General features: G+C 39.3%; 4 protein-coding genes across 5 annotated transcripts; 2 read left to right on the plus strand and 2 right to left on the minus strand.

The window, feature by feature from the left end:
* Positions 1 to 5,929: 5,929 nt before the first annotated feature.
* On the plus strand, positions 5,930 to 10,010 carry LOC106444477 (disease resistance protein RPS2). The gene has a single exon (XM_013885947.3). It carries the CDS (start codon positions 7,175 to 7,177, stop codon positions 9,896 to 9,898), a length of 2,724 nt encoding a protein of 907 aa, XP_013741401.3. The 5' UTR covers positions 5,930 to 7,174; the 3' UTR covers positions 9,899 to 10,010.
* A 188-nt stretch (positions 10,011 to 10,198) lies between these two features.
* On the minus strand, positions 10,199 to 12,113 carry LOC106376078 (glycylpeptide N-tetradecanoyltransferase 1). The gene is made up of 2 exons (XM_013816127.3): positions 11,956 to 12,113; positions 10,199 to 11,687 (listed from the first exon to the last, which is right to left on the minus strand). Exon 2 carries the CDS (start codon positions 11,682 to 11,684, stop codon positions 10,380 to 10,382), a length of 1,305 nt encoding a protein of 434 aa, XP_013671581.2. The 5' UTR covers positions 11,685 to 11,687; positions 11,956 to 12,113; the 3' UTR covers positions 10,199 to 10,379.
* An 82-nt stretch (positions 12,114 to 12,195) lies between these two features.
* LOC106376077 (casein kinase 1-like protein 1) lies at positions 12,196 to 15,277 on the minus strand. 2 transcript variants are annotated; one of them, XM_013816126.3, is made up of 14 exons: positions 14,925 to 15,277; positions 14,809 to 14,849; positions 14,551 to 14,620; positions 14,306 to 14,454; positions 14,116 to 14,211; positions 13,948 to 14,018; positions 13,777 to 13,838; positions 13,600 to 13,663; positions 13,433 to 13,517; positions 13,218 to 13,344; positions 13,062 to 13,144; positions 12,920 to 12,983; positions 12,708 to 12,835; positions 12,196 to 12,597 (listed from the first exon to the last, which is right to left on the minus strand). In XM_013816126.3, the coding sequence occupies exons 1-14, from the start codon at positions 14,998 to 15,000 to the stop codon at positions 12,331 to 12,333; spliced, it is 1,383 nt and encodes a 460-aa protein (XP_013671580.1). In that variant the 5' UTR covers positions 15,001 to 15,277; the 3' UTR covers positions 12,196 to 12,330. The 2 variants fall into 2 exon arrangements, with proteins under 2 accessions (XP_013671580.1, XP_022550506.1); XM_022694785.2 differs by having other exon boundaries at positions 14,809 to 15,251.
* A 260-nt stretch (positions 15,278 to 15,537) lies between these two features.
* On the plus strand, positions 15,538 to 18,225 carry LOC106376076 (regulatory protein NPR1-like). Its single transcript, NM_001316011.1, has 4 exons — positions 15,538 to 16,189; positions 16,502 to 17,237; positions 17,480 to 17,647; positions 17,729 to 18,225. The coding sequence occupies exons 1-4, from the start codon at positions 15,635 to 15,637 to the stop codon at positions 18,007 to 18,009; spliced, it is 1,740 nt and encodes a 579-aa protein (NP_001302940.1). The 5' UTR covers positions 15,538 to 15,634; the 3' UTR covers positions 18,010 to 18,225.
* The last annotated feature ends 2,001 nt before the right edge of the window (positions 18,226 to 20,226 follow it).

The raw sequence follows: 20,226 nt of genomic DNA on the forward strand, positions 1-20,226 counted from the left end.
GTTTAATTCCATTCCAATGTCTTCGTGTAGGAGACGAACTGAATCTCGCTAAAAGATTGATGGCAAAAGATATGTCAGGCCGAGTACAATTTGCAAGATACATAAGGGCTCCAATTGCACTTAAATATGGAACTTCGGGACCAAGTATTTCTTCATTTTCCTCAGATGGTCGAAAACGGATCATTTTCAACATTAAGTGATCTAATGACCATTGGGGTGCTAAGAGGGGTTGTTTTATCCATGTTAAAGTGTTTCAACACTCTTTTGGTATATGTAGACTGATGTACAAATATACCCTTTTGAGAATGCTCAATTTGTAAGCCAAGACAATACTTTGTCTGTCCGAGATCTTTCATCTCAAATTCCCCTTTTAAATAATCTGATGCCTTTTGTATTTCTTCTTGAGTTCTGATAATGTTAAGATCATCAACGTACACCGCGATTATCACAAATCCGGATGTTGTTTTCTTTATGAAAACACAAGGGCATATAAGATCATTTGTGTATCCTTCTTTTGTTAAGTGTTCACTGAGACGATTATACCACATTCGTCCAGATTGCTTTAAGCCATATAATGATCTTTGCAATTTTATTGCACATAACTCTTTAGGTTTGGAACTTAATGTTTCTGGCATTTTAAATCCATCTAGGATTCTCATATAAATATTAGTATCTAATGATCCATATAAATATGCCGTAACGACATCCATGAGACGCATTTCTAAATTTTCATTTGCCGCTAGGCTCATCAGGAATCTAAATGTGATTGCGTCTATAACGGAAGAATAAGTTTCCTCATAATCAATTCCAGGCCTTTGAGAGAAACCTTGGGCTACGAGACGAGCTTTGCATCTTGTAATCTCGTTTTTCTCATTTCATTTTCGGACAAACACCCATTTGTATCCAACAGGTTTCACATCTTTGGGTGTGAGCACAATAGGTCTGAATACATTTCGTTTGTTAAGAGAGTCACTACAAAAAAAATAGTGGTTTAACATCATTTATTTTAAATATATACATTAGTTATAAATGATGCAAAATAACTTTATATCACTTAATTAAATGACTCTGAAAGTGGTGATGCAAATAATTTGTATCATTTCATTAAAAACTGATGTAAAAAACTAAATATTTACATCAATTATTATAAATCATGTTAATATGTATCAATTGTAAGAAAATGATATCAAAATTTACATCGGTTTTTAAATGATGTTAGTTCAGTATCAATTAAAAGAACTGATTCTAATTATTTTTATTATTTACTAATAATTGAAATTTTATTTTAATTTCTAAAACTGATTTTAATAATTGTGTAATTTACAATTATCGAATAATATTTTCTTTTATCATTTGTAAATTTGAAATTAAATTCATGCCGTAGATGAATTCATTAAAATATTTTTTATTGATGACAATTGAAGAACAAGAAGATAATGAAAAGAAATACGTAGAAAAAAATGAATTCACATGGAAAAAGATTGTAAAATAGTAAAAAGCTTCTTCTTCTTCTTTGTTTTCATCTTCAATCTCCATTGTAGCATGAACGTGAATCATTCCACAACTGAAATTACTGAGACTCAATGAAGAATTTTCCATCGTCTAGCTTTTCAAAGACTTGACTCCTTAAATTTGCAAGGGATTCTTCATCTGCCAATGAAAAGAATGAATTCCAACAAAAAAATATTAAACCATAAACAGAAGGAAATAAACAATAATTTCCATACAAAGATAACTAGAAGAAGAACAACAAAAGAAAAATAACACCTTTTCAGAAAATTTCTTTCTGATTTGTCCGATTAGAAGACCCATTTTCTTTTCAAATCATGTATAAGAAAAACTTGTTTGACGACTTGTGAAGTAATTCATCGCAGCACAATCTGTTTCCTTTCTTCCTTATATTACTACTTTGAATTCTCACTCCATTATCTGATTTTTGAAACAGGCCAGAAAATGTGGAACTGTTAAAAAGTTTACAAAACTGAGAGCTAGGGAGACAAATCGATGAGTGAGAATATTAATAGAATTATATGCTTTTGTTGAGATCATGAGGCAGTTACAGAAGATCATGGATCAATTAAGTTGAAGCTACAATAAAAATAATTACTAAAACCACATAAATCGTAACTACTAACAATCACGCAAGCTGGTTTTCTAGAAAAGCTTTATATTAGAAAAGTATTTTAGATAATGCAAATTAAAGTTAATACTAAAAATATATATAGGTGCATAATTTTGTTTGTATCAATTTATTATCGATGTTAAGTTTGTAACACTTTAACAAATGATGTTAACCAAAAAAAAAGTAGATGCATCAATTATCTAAGTGATATAAAATTTAAAAATAATATCAATTTTTTGAAATGATACAAATTAATAGAAATTATATCATTTTGTTTTAACTGATGTTAAATTAGTTCATAATAACATCAATTGTTACAATTGATTTTAGATAATGTATATTTATATCATTTGTAAATAAGTAATTTAAAATAACAACACTTATTTTTGTGATGCAATTTAAGTGATACAACATGCACTTTTTTTTGTAGTGAGTCTAGTTCAACCTGAATTGCATTTTTCCATTTTATCCAGTCATGTCTCTTTTGACATTCATATACAGACTTTGGTTCTGGATCTTCGTTTTCTTCATCTATTTCCTTTGCTAAAAGGTATGAGAAAACGTCATCAATATCACCCATCTCATTTTGTTTCCATATATTTCCATTATGGATGTAATTAATAGAAATCTCATGATTTTCTTCACATGCATGATGCTTTATATTGTCGTTAGATTCACAATTCGCTTCTTCCAAAATATTTTCCGCTATTTTGGGAGTATCATGCCTTTCAATTTCTTTTCACTTTCTAGGATATTTGTTCTTTGAACCAATTGGTCTACCGCGTTTCAAACGTGTTTCTGATTCACGTGTATCAACTGCCATTCCACCGTTTTGTGGTATTTCAATACGAGCATGAGTATTTGCAGCGGGTATATGTGATTTAGTTACCATTTTGGTAACGGCAAATGCATCAGGTAGCTAATTTGCTATATTTTGTAAATGCATGATACGTCGAATTTCTAGTTCTGACTGTTTCATAGGAGGATCAAGGTGTAATAAAGATGGCACACTCCATTTGATATCTTTTCCTACTTGTTTATTGTCTCCCCCTAGAATTGGGAATTCTTTCTCGTTGAAATGACAATCGGCAAATCGTGCTGTAAACACATCACCAGTATGTGGTTCTAGGTATCTTATTATTGATGGAGAATCATAGCCAATATATATTCTTAACCGTCTTTGCGGTCCCATCTTTGAACGTTGTGGTGGTGCCACTGGAACATAAACCGCACAACCAAAGATTTTTATGTGGGAGATATTTGGTTCTCTACCAAATGCTAATTGTAATGGAGAATATCTATGATATGCACTTGGTCTTATCCGAATGAGTGCTTCTGCATGCAATATTGCATGTCCCCATACAGAGGTTGGAAGTTTTGATCTCATGATCAATGGCCTTGCAATCAGTTGCAGCCGTTTGATTAACGATTCTGCCAATCTGTTTTGTGTATGAACATGAGCAACTGAATGCTCTACTTCAATCTCTGATACCATACAATAATCATTAAATGCTTGGGATGTGAATTCACCAGCGTTGTCTAATCTAACTCTTTTAATTAGATAATCAGAGAATTGAGCTTTTAATTTGATTACCTGAGTCAGAAATCTCGCAAATGCCATATTTCGAGATGATAACAAACAAACATGTTACCATCTACTGGATGCATCGATTAGTACCATAAAATAATAGAATGGTCCACATGGCGGATGTATCGGTCCACAAATATCACCTTGAATTCTTTTCAAGAATTTTGGTGATTCTTTATCAATTTTAATTGGTGATGGTCTTATGATTAATTTTCCAAGAGCACATGCAGTACATGTCATTTTATTACATTGATATATATCTTGAGTTTTCATTGAATGACCATGCGAACTCTCGATGATTTTTCGCATCATTATAGTGCCTGGGTGACCAAGACGGTCATGCCATAATATAATATCTTCTGGATTTCTCTTGATCACGAGATGTGATTCTATTGCATTAATATAAGTATGATGTAATCCAGAAGGAAGTTCTGGAAACTTTTCCAGTACAAGGCTTTTGCCTGATTTCTTAGAAGTTATATACATATACTTCTTTCCATTCTCAGTTGCAGACTGAGTGTCATATTCTTGAAGGTATATATCTTTAAACTCAACAAATTTTTCTTAGAATATGGAGAATATAAGGCATTATCTATGGAAAACTTTGTTCCATTAGGTAACATAAAGTTTACTTTGCCAATTCCTTCGATCAATTCTGTAGGACCTGATATTGTATTGACAATCATTTTTGCTGACTTTAAGTTAGAGAAATATCTCTTACCTTTCAGTATAGTGTGTGTTGTACCACTATTTGGTATGCAAACTTCTCTACCAATTTGCTTAGCTGTTGTTTCATTTGTTTTCTTATCCATTTCCTCAAAGTGTTCATTAAGATTCGCTTCTTTTGCCTTGCCTTTGATGGTTTCTTGGTACAACTTACACAGATGCTGAGGAGTTCGGCATACTTGAGACCAATGTCCCTTCGATCCACATCTGTAACAGATGTTCTCGTTTTTACGAGTAGGATTTTCTTGGGCTTCTTTCCCTTTTGTCCGGTCAGATCGATTCCATGTGTTGGATCCTCTTCCTCTTGGGTTGTAACTCCTTTCATGACCACGATTAAATCGATGACCACGACCATGACCACGATAATAATTTCCAATTTCTGGATTTTTCACATCCGTTGCATTCACCTCAGGAAATGCTTTGGTTCCCGTGGGTCGGGTACTGTGGTTTTTAATAAGGAGTTCATTATTTTTCTCCGCTATCATGAGCGCCATGGCGAGTTCAGAGAACCTTGTATACCCGCGGTTTCTGTATTGTTCTTGTAGAACATAATGATTTTTGTGGAACGTTTGGTAAGTTTTCTCAAGCATTTCTGCTTCTGTTACGGGCTTACCGCAATATTCAAATTGCGCCGCTATCCTTAATATAGCGGAATTGTATGTTTCCACCTTTTCAAAATCTTGAAACCGTAGGTTTACCCACTCATCGAGTGCATGGGGAAAAGTTATTTTCTTCTGGTTATCGAACCTCTCTTTTAGAGCTTTCCAAAGATCTAGAGGATCTTTTATCCTTGCATAGTTATGCGTAAGGTTTTCATCTAGGTGTTTTCTCAGAAATATTACAGCCTTAGCCTTTTCATGAGAAGCTGATTTATTTCCTTCTTTTATTGTATCGAAGATTTTCTCCGAATCTAGATGAAGCTCCATATTTGTGATCCATGCCGTGTAATTTGCGCCAGTTATTTCGAGAGCCGGAAACTGAAGTTTCACGATATTTGCCATTTGAATTTCGAATCGCAGAGTGATCGCGCTGATAACGTGTTATAAAATAACTTATAATTTTATAGTATCGGAAAATTTAAATAAAGACAAAATTTTATACCCGTAGAAAGAAAATAACACTGATATATGATAAATATATGATAGAGAGAAGTTATTATAAAGAGGGAGAAGAGGGATGAGGTAAATGATCGAAATCGATCGTTTATATAGAAGTAAAAAGTAGAAGTTACTGTACGTGCATAGTGACAGTGGGCCCCACATTTGTTTACAAAATCAACAATTGAGGCGCCTCTCTTCCTGTTCGTATTGCTGCGATACTTGACTTTAGTAACAGTTATGATATATTTCTCACCATGAACTTTCACCAAAATATATTTATATTTAATTAAATTTTGTTTTTTTTAAAGCTCAAGGAAAATATGCCACCGCTTTTCATTTGGCATAATGTTTCAATTAAATATTATTTTAGGGTATTATATTCAGAGAAACTTCTCAACAATGGAAGCAGGAAACCAAGAAACAAATGCTGTTATATCTGAAAAAGTCAGGAAGTATTGTCCATCTATCTGGTCTCTTAATATTCCTCCAAACATAAAGACTTTCTGGTGGAGAATGGCACATGGGGGAATAGCTGTGTTGGATAATCTTCGGAGGAGAGGAGTAAAAATAGACAACACATGTCCGGTTTGTGAAGAACAGATGGAAACGCTAAACCATGCGTTTTTTCAATGCAGAGTAGCTAGGGAGGTTTGGGAGCTCAGCCCCACTTCTTTTACGGTCTTGGACCAGAGTAACAATGGAGTTATACAGAACATCAATGAAATGATTAGATTGGTGCAGAGAGACCAAGAAGATATTCTAAATTTGTTTGTGGGGTGGAGACTCTGGAAAATGAGAAACAAGGTTATTTTCAACAACAAAAAGGATCATATCATTCACATGTTCAATGGAGCTTTAAGAGATAGTGGAGGGAGGCAAATAAAAATATAGGGGATGAAGAGCAAAACAGACAAAATAAAAGTCTGAACAAGATTTTGATAAAAGATAAGCTTCCTCCTAATTCTAAATACCACTGCCTAGTGGATGCTTCATGGAAGTCTTCTAGAGAGGAGATGGGGTTTGGCTGGTCCTTACACAGAAGAGAAGGCACCCAAATCATGCATGGATCCTCAGCAGAAGCGCCTATGAATTCTATTTTAGAGGCTGAAGCAATAGCCCTCCTGATGGCAACACAGCAAATGGTCCAACTAAACTACTTTAAAGTTGCCTTCATGGGAGATTGTAAGAGTTTATTTGATGAGTTAAATCAGTTCAAATCTGAACAAACCATCAGAAATTTCCGTAGGCTGCCTTTGTGCTACAGGATATCCTTGAGATCTCAAGAAAGAGATTAGACTTTTCATTACATATCTAGAGATAATCTTAATGTTGTAGACTCCCTTGCTGAACAAGCTAGGGTACATAAGAAAAACTATGTTGTATCTTGGAAGTTTTAATGTTTTTAATGAAAATGTTGACAAAAAAAAAAATTATTAATGAGGATATATTTAGTATCATGAATTGTTTAAAGATCTACTCGTTTACTTGGACCAAGTCACAACAAGCCTATTGTAGTTGACTTGACTATATGAATCAACTCTCACCGTATCGGTATGATCAGATCGACCGCAGCAATTATCAACTTAAAATTAGTTTGCTCAGAGAGAGGAAGTGAAGAAAGAGCGAGAAATCTTCCAAATGGATTGCATCTCATCTCTAGTCGTGGGCTTAGCGCAGGCGTTGTGTGAATCTATGAATATGGCAGAGAGAAGAGCAGGACATAAGACTGATCTTAAGCAAGCCATCAGTGATCTCGAAACAGCCACAGGTGAACTGAAGGCCATACGTGACGACCTGAATCTACGCATCCAACGAGACAATCTAGAGGGTCGAAGCTGCACAAACCGTGCCAGAGAGTGGCTCAGTGCGGTGCAAGCAGCAGAGGTAAGAACAGAATCAATTCTAGCAAGGTTTATGCGTCGGGAACAGAAGAAGATGATGCAGAGGAGATGCCTTAGTTGCTTAGGTTGTGCTGAATACAAACTGAGCAAGAAGGTTTTGGGGTCACTGAAGAGTATCAATGAGCTGAGACAACGCTCTGAAGATATACAAACAGATGGCGGGTTGATTCAAGAGACTTGTACGAAGATACCTACCAAGTCCGTGGTTGGGATTACAACAATGATGGAACAGGTGTGGGAACTTCTCAGTGAAGAAGAAGAAAGAGGAATCATTGGTGTTTATGGACCTGGCGGGGTTGGGAAGACAACGTTAATGCAGAGCATTAACAACGAGCTGATCACAAAAGGTCATCAGTACGATGTACTGATATGGGTTACAATGTCCCGTGAATTCGGAGAGTGTACAATTCAGCGAGCTGTTGGAGCGCGGTTGGGTTTATCTTGGGATGAGAAGGAGACAGGGGAAGGTAGAGCTTTCAGGATATACAGAGCTTTGAAACAGAGACGGTTCTTGTTGTTGCTTGATGATGTCTGGGAAGAGATAGACTTTGAGAAAACCGGTGTTCCTCGACCTGACAGGGAAAACAAATGCAAGATAATGTTCACAACACGGTCTCTGGCATTATGCAGCAACATTGGTGCGGAATGCAAGCTGAGAGTGGAGTTTCTGGAGAAGCAACACGCGTGGGAGCTCTTCTGTGGTAAAGTTGGGAGAAGAGACCTCTTGGAGTCACCGTTGATTCGCCGGCACGCTGAGAACATAGTCACTAAATGCGGTGGATTGCCACTAGCGTTGATCACTTTAGGAGGAGCCATGGCTCACAGAGAGACTGAAGAGGAGTGGATTCACGCCAATGAAGTTCTGAATAGGTTTCCAGCAGAGATGAAGGGTATGGACTATGTATTTGCCCTTTTAAAATTCAGCTACGACAACCTCGAGAGCGATCTGCTTCGAACTTGTTTCTTGTACTGCGCTTTATTCCCAGAAGATCACTCTATTGAGATCGAACAGCTTGTTGAGTACTGGGTCGGAGAAGGGTTTCTGATCAGCTCCCATGGCGTTAACACTATATACCAGGGATATTTTCTGGTTGGAGATCTTAAAGCGGCGTGTTTGGTGGAAACCGGAGATGAGAAGACGCAGGTGAAGATGCATAACGTCGTTAGAAGCTTTGCACTGTGGATAGCATCTGAACAGGGGACTTATAAGGAGCTGATCCTAGTAGAGCCAAGCATGGGACTTACTGAAGCTCCCAAAACAGAAAGATGGCGACATACGTTGGTGATTTCGTTGTTGGATAACAGACTCCAGATGTTGCCTGAAAATCCCATATGCCCGAATCTGACAACATTGCTGCTCCAGCAGAACAGCTCTTTGAAGAAGATTCCAGCAAACTTTTTCATGTATATGCCTGTTCTCAGGGTCCTTGACTTGTCCTTCACAAGTATCACTGAGATCCCACTGTCTATTAAGTATTTGGTGGAGTTGTATCATCTAGCTCTGTCGGGAACAAAGATAAGTGTGCTGCCTCAAGAGCTTAGGAATCTTAGAATGCTGAAGCATCTAGACCTACAAAGAACGCAGTTTCTCCAGACAATCCCACGAGATGCCATATGTTGGCTAAGCAAGCTCGAGGTTCTGAACCTATACTACAGTTACGCTGGTTGGGAACTGCAGAGCTATGGAGAAGATGAAGAAGAAGAACTTGGATTTGCCGACCTGGAACACTTAGAAAACCTCACCACACTCGGTATCACTGTTCTCTCACTGGAGAGCCTGAAAACACTCTACGAGTTTGACGTCTTGCATAAATGTATACAGCATCTGCACGTTGAAGAATGCAATGGTCTCCCCCACTTCGATCTCTCATCACTCTCAAACCACGGTGGGAACATAAGAAGACTTAGCATTAAAAGTTGCAATGACTTGGAGTACCTGATCACACCTACAGATGTTGATTGGCTTCCAAGTCTAGAGGTTCTGACGGTACACAGCCTCCACAAGTTAAGCAGAGTGTGGGGAAATTCTGTAAGCCAAGAGAGTCTGCGGAACATCCGTTGCATCAACATTTCACACTGCCACAAGCTAAAGAACGTCTCATGGGCTCAGCAACTCCCAAAGCTAGAGACGATTGACCTGTTCGACTGCAGAGAGCTAGAGGAACTGATTAGTGACCATGAGAGTCCATCCATTGAAGATCTAGTATTGTTCCCAGGCCTGAAGACTTTGTCAATTAGGGATCTACCAGAACTAAGCAGCATCCTTCCATCTCGATTTTCTTTCCAGAAACTAGAAACTTTAGTCATCATAAATTGCCCCAAAGTGAAGAAACTGCCATTTCAGGAAAGGGTCCAGCCAAACTTGCCAGCAGTTTACTGTGATGAGAAATGGTGGGACGCACTGGAAAAAGATCAACCAATCACAGAGCTTTGTTGTTCACCACGCTTTGTTCCAAATTGATATGAAAGCTAGGAGCATTCTATACATATAAACATCTGTCAGTAATGTACATGAAAACAAATGAATGTTAAACTATTTTGCAAAAGAAATATTAAGAGCTTGAGCAGCCTTTACCAACACTGTCGCCTTTAGCATGTCGCTTTAGAGTAGAGAAGTAAACAAAACAAAGCAGCCACAGATGCTGATTCTTACCAGATTATGAGCACAGCAAAATTTAGAATGCAGAATATAGCTTAACAGGTCATGGAGAGTGCAAAAACAAAACTATAGAAAATGAAATCAGATTAAACGGCATAAGAATGGCGAGAAACCTGAGAATTTTATCGATCAACTTTGCAAAAGTTTCAAATTCGCATTGCCAACAACTTAAAAATAAGCATTCACTATCCCATAGGGAAGGAGTTCAGAGAAAAAAGAAAGGAAAAAGAAACCCAAAACTCCAGCTGAGTTCAGTCGAACATGAAGTTAACATGTGAGCAGCTCACAGGAGCACCAGCCCAAGTTCTGATGGCTTTAAGGCGCTTCTTAGACGATAGTTGTAGAGATAATAGTGAAGCTGCCCATCCCCTGGCCCAAACTTCAGCTCTTTGAGGAAACTCTCATTGTGCATAACATCCAATGCATTGAATACATCAAAACCCTTCTGTTTGGCGACTATTAGAGCATCATTCATCAGCTGAAGAAAAGTCGTCTTTGTTGCCACATTGTAGTATGAATAAGCAGCTTTCAGTGTTGAATAGTTGGGGTTCCCGAGAATTGTTGAAGGAAGGGTGTAGAAGCTACAGAAATCAGTAAGATCATGGGTCTCCGGGCTTTCTACAAGGTAACTGTCCACAACATCCTCCCTTGGGAGAAGCCAGTGCTCAACATCATTCTCATCAAAGTCTGTAGCAACGATAAACTGACTAAGATAATTCCTGAGCAACCGTGTCACAGCAGGGACATCACAAGGCTCCATTTTCCTAAATCCAGGAGTAGCTGGTACATCTGGCAACTTGTACAGTTTAATGGTCCTGCTCATAGTCATTCTTGCACCAAGCCTTGAAAATCCGACATCAATAAGCTTCTTCGGGTTCAAGGTCCTGTGCCAATACTGGCAAGTCGCAACCGGCGTCGGAAGCACCACCCCAGCAGTGTAAGCTGCTTGCCAAATATTCTCCAAATGAACCCTCCTCGTGACCTCCTTAATCATGACAGGTGCAAGCCTCTTCGACCTAAGCTTCTTGTGAACGCACAAGAAGTTAATCTCCGCCATTTTCACAACATCGTCACGCGCCCTTATCCTAGCTGGCACGCCGCTGATGAAAGCCACAAGCTTCTTCGATACCTTGGCACGAACTCCAATATGCCAGCTCTGATAGTACCCAGGCGGACGCAGAGCCCAGCTCAGAAACTCCTTAGAGTAATTGAACCTGAACATATTCTCATCATCCTCGACATAGTTGTTCTTCAAAAGGTTGTAAACCTCAGAGCAAACGTAATCAGACTTCATATCACACGTGGTCCATTCATAAGCAGCGGGAAGGTTGTAAGGCTCCTGCTTGACCTCAGACAAGGGAGTCGCAGCCTCGATGGGACCTTCAGGTAGACTCGTGTCCCCAATGTCTTTGAACTGCCCAACGGGTTGAGTCTCCCAGAACTTGTGCGTTTTCTCCACTGACATGGAGTCCTGGAATCTTCGGACTATAGTTTCCAGAGAAGCATCGTCCCCAACTAATGGAGTTGCTTCAGCAACTTGATCTGCTTTCTCTTCCAGAGAGCCAGCAAGTGAATTCTCGTCGCCCATTTCCTGAAAATTACAGTAATTAATAACGAATAAACTGCATCCAAATCAACATTTAGGAATTCGCAGCTACATCAATCCAAATCATTTGTAAAACCATCAAGGCAAGGCATAGTTATCTAGGCCTTTTATCAAATCTTCTGCTAGCTATAGCATGCTTTATCACAAAATATTCGTAACTAACTAACCGAAGTATTCGTGATCAACTCAGATCTCTCATGAGTCCAATTTAAGAATGAAACTATGAAGACGACGACGACAGACTAAAACTCACCGATTGTCGTTGAACAGAGATGAACCAAGACTAGCTCCGATTCGTTTCCAGTGAAGAAGAACAGTTATCAGATCTCGGTAGCAAATCTCCGAATCGTCATATCATCAGATTAGAGATTTAACAATTCTTCTATATTGCGTTTGTGCATCTTTTATTTTTAGTTATTGCACTGAGGCCCCAATACTAATAGATAGTTTACTTTAATGCCCCGGAAGTTATGAAATTTACAGTGTAGACCAATTTAAAGTGGATTAACTCGATTGTATTCAAACTTTCGTAGTGCGTAATTAAGAAGAAGAAAAACATATGAAACTTCTGAGGTCGTTTGACCAATACGGTGCAAGTACAATTAATGTTGTGTTATTATTATTATTATCAGTGGTGGTGGTGAAACTTGTCGTCGGAGGAGACTTGAAGATTATCAATGCCTTTGATGGCTGATTCGTAGTGTCTTCTCGAGGAAGAAGACCTCTTCCCAGCCTCCACAGGGGAGTTCCTAGAGATCACTCCTCCGCGGCTTACGTCACCTGTACGGTGGCTTCTCTGAAACTCTTCCCCGCTCAGAAGATTGTCTCGGCTGCTCACTGCCGCTACTCTCCTCGATGATCCTGCTGATTGTGCAAACATCGAGGAGCTCGGCATCTGCATCACAAATAAATGATCTTTTCTTTAACTCATGATTTCTCCATGTCTTACAACACAAGTTAGGTTTTAAGGGGAGAGACTAGAGAGTGAAACAGAACAGTTCATACCATGGATTCTCTGTTAAATGATGATGTCTGTTGGTTCGAAAGATTCCCTGAGTGGTCAAGAGTGCCTGAAGCTCTCCGTCGAGATGATTCCATATGCGAGTAACCAACCGGTCGCCCTTCTTCCTCGCCTGTAGTGCAACAAGGAACAATAAACAATATGAATGCTAAGTTCTGTGCAGAGAGAATGAGAATCACATGTTTGAGAGATCTACCTGTGTATCTATCAATGTTGGAAACGCCAGGTGGCAATGCTGCGCTAGTTCCAACCGCAGGGTTCTACAGAAGAAAAAGAAGAAGAGGCTCGATCAAAGAATGTCCTAACCAAATAGACTGAGAACACATAATCACACTTACGAGATTACGAGAAGGAGGAGCGGTTAGTTGTGATTGTTGGTACTTCAAGATGGTCCAGTCAAACACGTAATCAAATTGAAATCCTGCAACATAGAAATGTTAGTCCTCTTAGAAAAATGAATAGGTTTGTTTCAGAGGGAAGATGAATTTTCAAACCTTCACGGATAAAGAGATCTCTGAATATCCGTTTGAGATAAGCGTAGTCTGGTTTATCATCAAAACGAAGCGACCGGCAGTAGTGGAAATAGGATGCAAATTCTGATGGGTAACCCCGACATAAGACCTACGAGGGGGATAATATATGGATCAGATCAAGACAAAGTGAAAAAGAAAAAGGCAGCATGCTTGTGAGTTGTTAAAAGGACTTTTACCTCAATGGATGTGGAAACTTTCTTTTCGCTAATTCTCTCGTACTTTTGCTTCTTGTTTCCAGCTTTCAGTCCTTGCCAAGGAAGACTAAAACCGAGATGTTCCACATGTCATCACAATGAAAGAGTACAAGAAATGAAGTGAAGTGAGGCGTGTAGCAGAAACTCACCTTCCTTTGAGGAAATACATAAGGATATAACCAAGAGACTCTAGATCATCCCTTCGGCTTTGTTCTTGAGGTTCAACGATGGCAGAAAACAAATAAGTGTCAAATCTTGATATTCAAACATGTAAGGAGAGAAACTGGAACATATACATGTAAAAGAAGAGGTCTTGTCGAGCTTACCAATTCCCAAGTGGGTGTTCATACTAGCGTAACGTGCAGTTCCTGTCAGGTTCTTATTTTCTCTGCGAATGGGATCACAGGAAAATTAGTGTTTCAGTTATCATATTACAACGGCATCATGCTTGAAGTAAGAACATTCAAGAGGAGGTGATATAATGATATCAGCCTCACCTGTAGGGAATGTGCTGATGTGTTGTACTATCTCTGTACTTCTTAGCTAGACCAAAGTCGATGATGTAAACCTTAGAGAAGAAACAAACTTATAATTAATCAAATGATGTCTAAAAAAAGTAAAACGTGAACAAAAGTATACACTAGGTAGAATATAAGATGAGGAACCTGGTTGGCACGCCTTCCAAGGCCCATGAGGAAATTGTCAGGCTTGAGATCTCGGTGAAGGAAAGATTTTGAATGGAAAAACTCAACACGGTTGATCTTAACACAAACCCAAAAAAATTCAATTATTACTAAGAAAAAAAAAACAGAGCAAAGTGAAAGAGAAGCATGACAGGAAGACAAAGATGTTTACCATTTGATCAGCAAGCATGAGGACCGACTTCAAGGAAAGTTTCCTGCTACAGAAATTGAACAGATCTTCAAGACTCGGCCCTAGTAGATCGATCACCAAAACATTGTAGTCCCCTTCAACACCGTACCATTTCACATTTGGGACACCAGCTATAACCAAAGTTCAAAGGCAATACAGAGGTCAAAATAAACACAAAAGGAAAAAGAAGGAATCAACAGATTGCAGAAAAGATAAGGAATCATTACTTCCTCCTTGTAGAATCTTGTATAACTTCGATTCATAAAGCAGCTGAGGATGTTTCGTCTTCACACTTTCCTGAGAAAAAAACAAAAACAAAAACAAAGAAAAAAGATTCAATATCAGAGCTTTCAACATACAGAACATGATCAAACAAACCCATGTCGTCACAACAATGTTTACTAAATAGATCAAACTATTAAGAATGACAAATTGCATTCAACATTGATCAAACTCAATTAATGTTTAATACATGAGAGACTCACAAGCTTGATTGCAACTTCTTCATTCGTTTGAATATTAGTACCTGAAAAAAAATCAAACAATGCATCAATGTCAAACTCAGACAACGATTTTAAAAAATACAAAAAGAGTGACGAACCCAGATAGATCTCCCCGAAGGAACCGCTACCGATCTTCCGGCCAAGGCGAAACTTGTTTCCAACACGAGATTCCATCAATATAACCCACGAAACCCTAATTTAGAATCTCAACCCCCAAAAAATAAAGCAGATTCAAAAGCGGGAAGAAAGAAGGACCCAACAAGAATCAAAAAACCCAATAGCTATCTTCATCCTCCTCGTCTCGATCTGGAGAAAACACAATCCAATCTCAACGGAATGTCGTTTCTTAGACGCTTCTCTCTCCTACTAAGAATTGAAAACGAAGATTAAAAGACAGCTTATGATGGACAGAACACGATGAGGATGTTTTTTTTTTTTGTCCTTCTGAAAGTTGGAGAAGAAAAAAATCTGGTTTCTTGCTGTTAATAGATTCTGGTCCGGTTTGGTTTGGTTTTGTAAAGCTGAGCACATTTTCGGTTATTAATCGGTTAAAGTAAATATTCTCAAATTGCCTTTTCGGGAAACTTAACCGGTACTCGTGTAATAACCGTCGAGGCGATGCTTCCTCATCTCTTCTCTCTCTCGTTGACTTGGCGGCACTCGCTACACAATAAGTACGCAGCCCGTCAATGGTTAATCTTCTCTTCCGTGTGGATCTCAAGTCTTTCGATTGATAAGTATTCTTCGTTGATTCGGTCCTTCTTTCTTGGAGTCTTCACTTCTCACCATCGGATCTCTGTGACCTTTGATGGAGACCATTGCTGGATTTGATGATTTCTATGAGATCAGCAGCACTAGCTTCCTCGCCGCACCGGCGCCAACCGATAACTCCGGATCATCCACCGTCTACCCGACGGAGCTTTTCACCAGACCCGAGGTATCCGCGTTTCAACTCCTCTCCAACAGCCTCGAGTCCGTCTTCGACTCGCCGGAAGCGTTCTACAGCGACGCCAAGCTTGTTCTCTCCGACGACAAGGAAGTATCCTTCCACCGTTGCATTCTCTCGGCGAGAAGCCTCTTCTTCAAGGCCGCTTTGACAGCCGCCGAGAAGGTGCAGAAGTCCACCCCCGTGAAGCTCGAGCTGAAGACACTCGCGGCGGAATACGACGTCGGGTTCGATTCTGTGGTGGCTGTTCTGGCGTACGTTTACAGCGGCAGAGTGAGGCCGCCTCCGAAGGGAGTTTCTGAATGCGCAGACGAGAGCTGCTGCCACGTGGCGTGCCGTCCGGCTGTGGATTTCATGGTGGAGGTTCTCTACTTGGCTTTCGTCTTCCAGATTCAGGAACTGGTTACCATGTATCAGGTAATAATAACACGATCTCAGTGTTTGTTCAGACAGAACACACTTGAAGTAGTTTAGCTGTGTTGTTCAGACAGAGCACTTGAAGTAGTTTAGCTGTGTTGTTCAGACAGAACACAATTGAAGTAGTTTAGCTTTATTGTTCAGACAGAACAATTGAAGTATTTTAGCTGTGTTGTTCAGACAGAACACTTAAAGTAGTTTTTTTTTTTTTTTTGGGGACAAAGAACACTTAAAGTAGTTTAGCTGTGTTGTTCAGACAGAACACCTGTAGTAGTTTAGTTTTATTTAACTCTGTCTATTTGCATTTTTCAGAGGCATTTACTGGATGTTGTAGACAAAGTTATCATAGAAGACACTTTGGTCGTCCTCAAGCTTGCTAACATCTGCGGTAAAGCGTGCAAGAAGCTATTCGATAAGTGCAGAGAGATCATTGTCAAGTCTAACGTGGATGTTGTTACTCTAAAGAAGTCATTGCCTGAGGACATTGCCAAGCAAGTAATCGATATCCGCAAAGAGCTCGGCTTGGAGGTAGCTGAACCAGAGAAACATGTCTCCAACATACACAAGGCGCTTGAGTCAGACGATCTTGACCTTGTCGTTATGCTTTTGAAAGAGGGCCACACGAATCTAGACGAAGCGTATGCTCTCCATTTTGCTGTTGCGTATTGCGATGAGAAGACAGCGAGGAATCTCCTGGAACTGGGGTTTGCGGATGTCAACCGGAGAAACCCGAGAGGGTACACGGTAATTCACGTCGCTGCGATGAGGAAAGAGCCGACACTGATAGCATTGTTGTTGACGAAAGGGGCTAATGCATTAGAAATGTCTTTGGACGGGAGAACTGCTCTGTTGATCGCGAAACAAGTCACTAAGGCGGCCGAGTGTTGTATTCTGGAGAAAGGGAAGTTAGCTGCCAAAGGCGGAGTATGTGTAGAGATACTCAAGCAACCAGACAACACACGAGAACCATTTCCTGAAGATGTTTCTCCCTCCCTTGCAGTGGCTGCTGATCAATTCAAGATAAGGTTGATTGATCTTGAAAACAGAGGTATCCAACTCTTATTCCTTCATTTCTTAGGGGTGGTATCCGATTGAAGAATTTAATTGAATCTAAAAGAATTCAATTGATGATATAAATAATATTTTTCAAAATATTTTAAAGGATTTGAGAAAGATTTTAATGCATTTGTCTAATTGTGGTCGGAACATAAGATTTACATTTGAACAAAGCTACGTGTGCTCTCTTAGGAGAATTGAGTGAACTAATGATAACTATTATTTACTTTGTAGTTCAAATGGCTCGATGTCTCTATCCAATGGAAGCACAAGTTGCAATGGATTTCGCCCGAATGAAGGGAACACGCGAGTTTGTCGTGACGACAGCAACTGACCTACACATGGAACCTTTCAAGTTCGTAGAAATGCATCAGAGTAGACTAACAGCGCTTTCTAAAACTGGTATCATCAAGTCATTTGTAACAAAGATAACTGAAACAAACCTCTGCTTGACTGACCTTGTTTTCCTTTTATTTCTGCCAGTGGAATTCGGGAAACGCTTCTTCCCACGCTGTTCGAAAGTGCTCGATGATATTGTGGACTCTGAGGACTTGACTATACTGGCTCTCGTAGAAGAAGACACTCCTGAGCAACGACAACAAAAGAGGCAGAGGTTCATGGAAATACAGGAGATTGTTCAAATGGCGTTTAGTAAAGACAAGGAGGATCTTGGAAAGTCGTCTCTCTCAGCTTCGTCTTCTTCCACATCCAAATTAACTGGTAAAAAGAGGTCTATTGCTAAACCCTCTCACCGGCGTCGGTGACACTATTTGTTCGGGGTAATATTTGATGTACCATATATATATATTTGAGTTATCATGTGTCTTAGTGTCTCTGTCTATTGTTGGCTCAGTCATATAGTTTTGTTCGTCATTTTGCATCCTGTGTATTCCGCAGCTTTCGGTGTGTTTGAAGCAAATGCTGTAACCTTTTGAATCTGTGATATATCTATTATAATAAACCATGATGGGTGTTACAGAGTCTGCAAGAGTCGAGAGTGCGAACAAATGAAGGATGGTCTATCTACTTCTACCAAGAACCAAAAGCATAATCTATAACTGCAGCTGAATGTCTATAAGAATCCAGAATCTTGGAAAAAATTGTTCACGAGTTCCTCCTAGAACCGCTAACTCAGTTCCTAGCAATCCTGAAGGTCTTTGATCTCTCAGTGGATGGTATGCTTTTCTAACCATACCATCCCTCTTCGAAATACACTGTTTGGCTTTGGAAAATTCGAAACCTCTGTTGCATTAGCAATAGCAGTTGGTAATTGGCAAGGCCTAGTAAGTTTTAGTTTGCTTTTTAAGATTATGATTGAATGGCTTTGTTTACCAAAGCAGAGGAAGAAGCCAACAGCCTTCGTATGTCTTTCGTTTCTAGATGACAAATCCAAAAATAGATTTATCTTTTCATATCCTTGGCAGGTTAGTGTCCACGACAGATGCTTTATTGGCCTATGGAATATTCCTTATTGTAAAATCTTATTGGATAACGGCGAAATGTTTAGCTGTTTTTTGTTAAACCGGCACGCATTCCAGACTTCAAGTTGAGGAACTGAGGAGAAAATACAGATTCATCTTTTGCTTTTATTTAAAGCGAAATTGGGCTGTATAATGCTCAAAATTTTAATAATCACTCGATAGCTAATTTTTTTTTTTTTTTTGATAAAAGATTAAAAACTAGATGGACATGGTATTCGAACTTAGGCACTCGATAGCTAATTGCCCTATTATATCTAGAGTAATTGCACCCCATATTCACGTTAGAAACATTATTTAGGAGACCGACCCTCTCCATTGCGGTAACTGTTTCGTTTTTAATTTTAGACCGAAAAACCCCTATATGATGTGTCTGACACCTGAAAATCGGACAGCAAACCTAGTATGTGGGGTCTACTAGTCGTTGATCTAATAGGTGGTAAGTGATAGTTTCAATTGAACGTCGTGTAATTCACGCAAGTGGAGATAATTATAGTTGGTAACATGTGACAATTAATGCATATTATCCATCTTCTTCAGAAGATAAGTTTCTCTTTCATCGGGTTATATATGCAAATTCAAGGAAGAGAAAATCGAATAGATCGAGCAACTTAGAAAAGTTAGTAGTTTTATCTTAAAAACTGCCGGCGACGAAAGCAATGGTTTGTGTCAGGCTTGTCGACTCTCCTGATTCACCTGAAGAACACCCACCTCCGCCAATTCCTGAGATGATGTTTGCCGTCGGTGAAGAACCAGTAGGCGTGCGAGTTCTGACCTATCTGACATCAGGTGCCATTAATCGTATCTTCAATGCGTTGGAAGAGGAGGAAGTACAGATTATTCGGAGATCTGCGTTTGGAAAAATATTGGAAATCGTCGAGAAACCCGTTTTCTCAGGGAGATTTGCTCGATACATGCTTTCGAGGCAGTTGAAAACAAAAAAAAAGCATGAAGTTTGGTTCCGGTTTGCCGGTAAACCAATTAGGTTTTCCCTCCGAGAATTCGCAATTGTCACCGGCCTACCGTGTGGAAGATTCCCGATGAAATCTAAGATGAATCTGAAAGAAACCATTTCAGAGAAGCCTTATTGGCCTTCCTTATTTGGGAAGGTTGAAGTTGTTACTGTTGCAGCGGTAATCAAGATGCTTAGGAGGCGCACTGTTGAAGATCGTGTGGTTCGTATCAAATTCGCTTGCTTGGCGATATTATCCTCTGTTCTTCTCCCAACAAACTTGAAGATGAAAATTTGTAGAGAACACGCTGAGGCAATTCAAGATCTGGACCATTTTTTTATGTATCCATGGGGAAGGCTAGCTTTTGATATGCTTATGGTTAGCATCAAAGAGAGAGACGAGGTGGCTCTGTCGCAGAACAACATTGCTGTTAAAGGATTTGCTCTTGCCTTACAGCTTGTCATAGTGGAAGCCGTCCCCTCCCTCACCGAAGTTGTCCAGGAAACGTGTTCATCTTCTGAAGATGACAGCGAAGACGAAGTTGAGGATA

The sequence above is a fragment of the Brassica napus genome, chromosome C1, assembly GCF_020379485.1.
Source record: "Brassica napus cultivar Da-Ae chromosome C1, Da-Ae, whole genome shotgun sequence".
NCBI lineage: Eukaryota > Viridiplantae > Streptophyta > Magnoliopsida > Brassicales > Brassicaceae > Brassica > Brassica napus.

Bases quoted from the DNA above. Each gene is read 5' to 3' on its own strand.
- LOC106376078 (XM_013816127.3), bottom strand. From the start codon at position 11,684: ATGGGCGACGAGAATTCACTTGCTGGCTCTCTGGAAGAGAAAGCAGAT.
- LOC106376077 (XM_022694785.2), bottom strand. From the start codon at position 15,000: ATGGAATCTCGTGTTGGAAACAAGTTTCGCCTTGGCCGGAAGATCGGT. The intron at 14,455-14,550 runs GTAATGATTCCT...CTTTGGTTATAG, and splicing joins CAAGATTCTACAAGGAGGAA to CTGGTGTCCCAAATGTGAAA. The intron at 13,145-13,217 runs GTTTGAAAATTC...TCTATGTTGCAG, and splicing joins AGATCTCTTTATCCGTGAAG to GATTTCAATTTGATTACGTG.
- LOC106376076 (NM_001316011.1), top strand. From the start codon at position 15,635: ATGGAGACCATTGCTGGATTTGATGATTTCTATGAGATCAGCAGCACT. The intron at 16,190-16,501 runs GTAATAATAACA...TGCATTTTTCAG, and splicing joins AACTGGTTACCATGTATCAG to AGGCATTTACTGGATGTTGT. The intron at 17,648-17,728 runs GTATCATCAAGT...TATTTCTGCCAG, and splicing joins AACAGCGCTTTCTAAAACTG to TGGAATTCGGGAAACGCTTC.
- LOC106444477 (XM_013885947.3), top strand. From the start codon at position 7,175: ATGGATTGCATCTCATCTCTAGTCGTGGGCTTAGCGCAGGCGTTGTGT.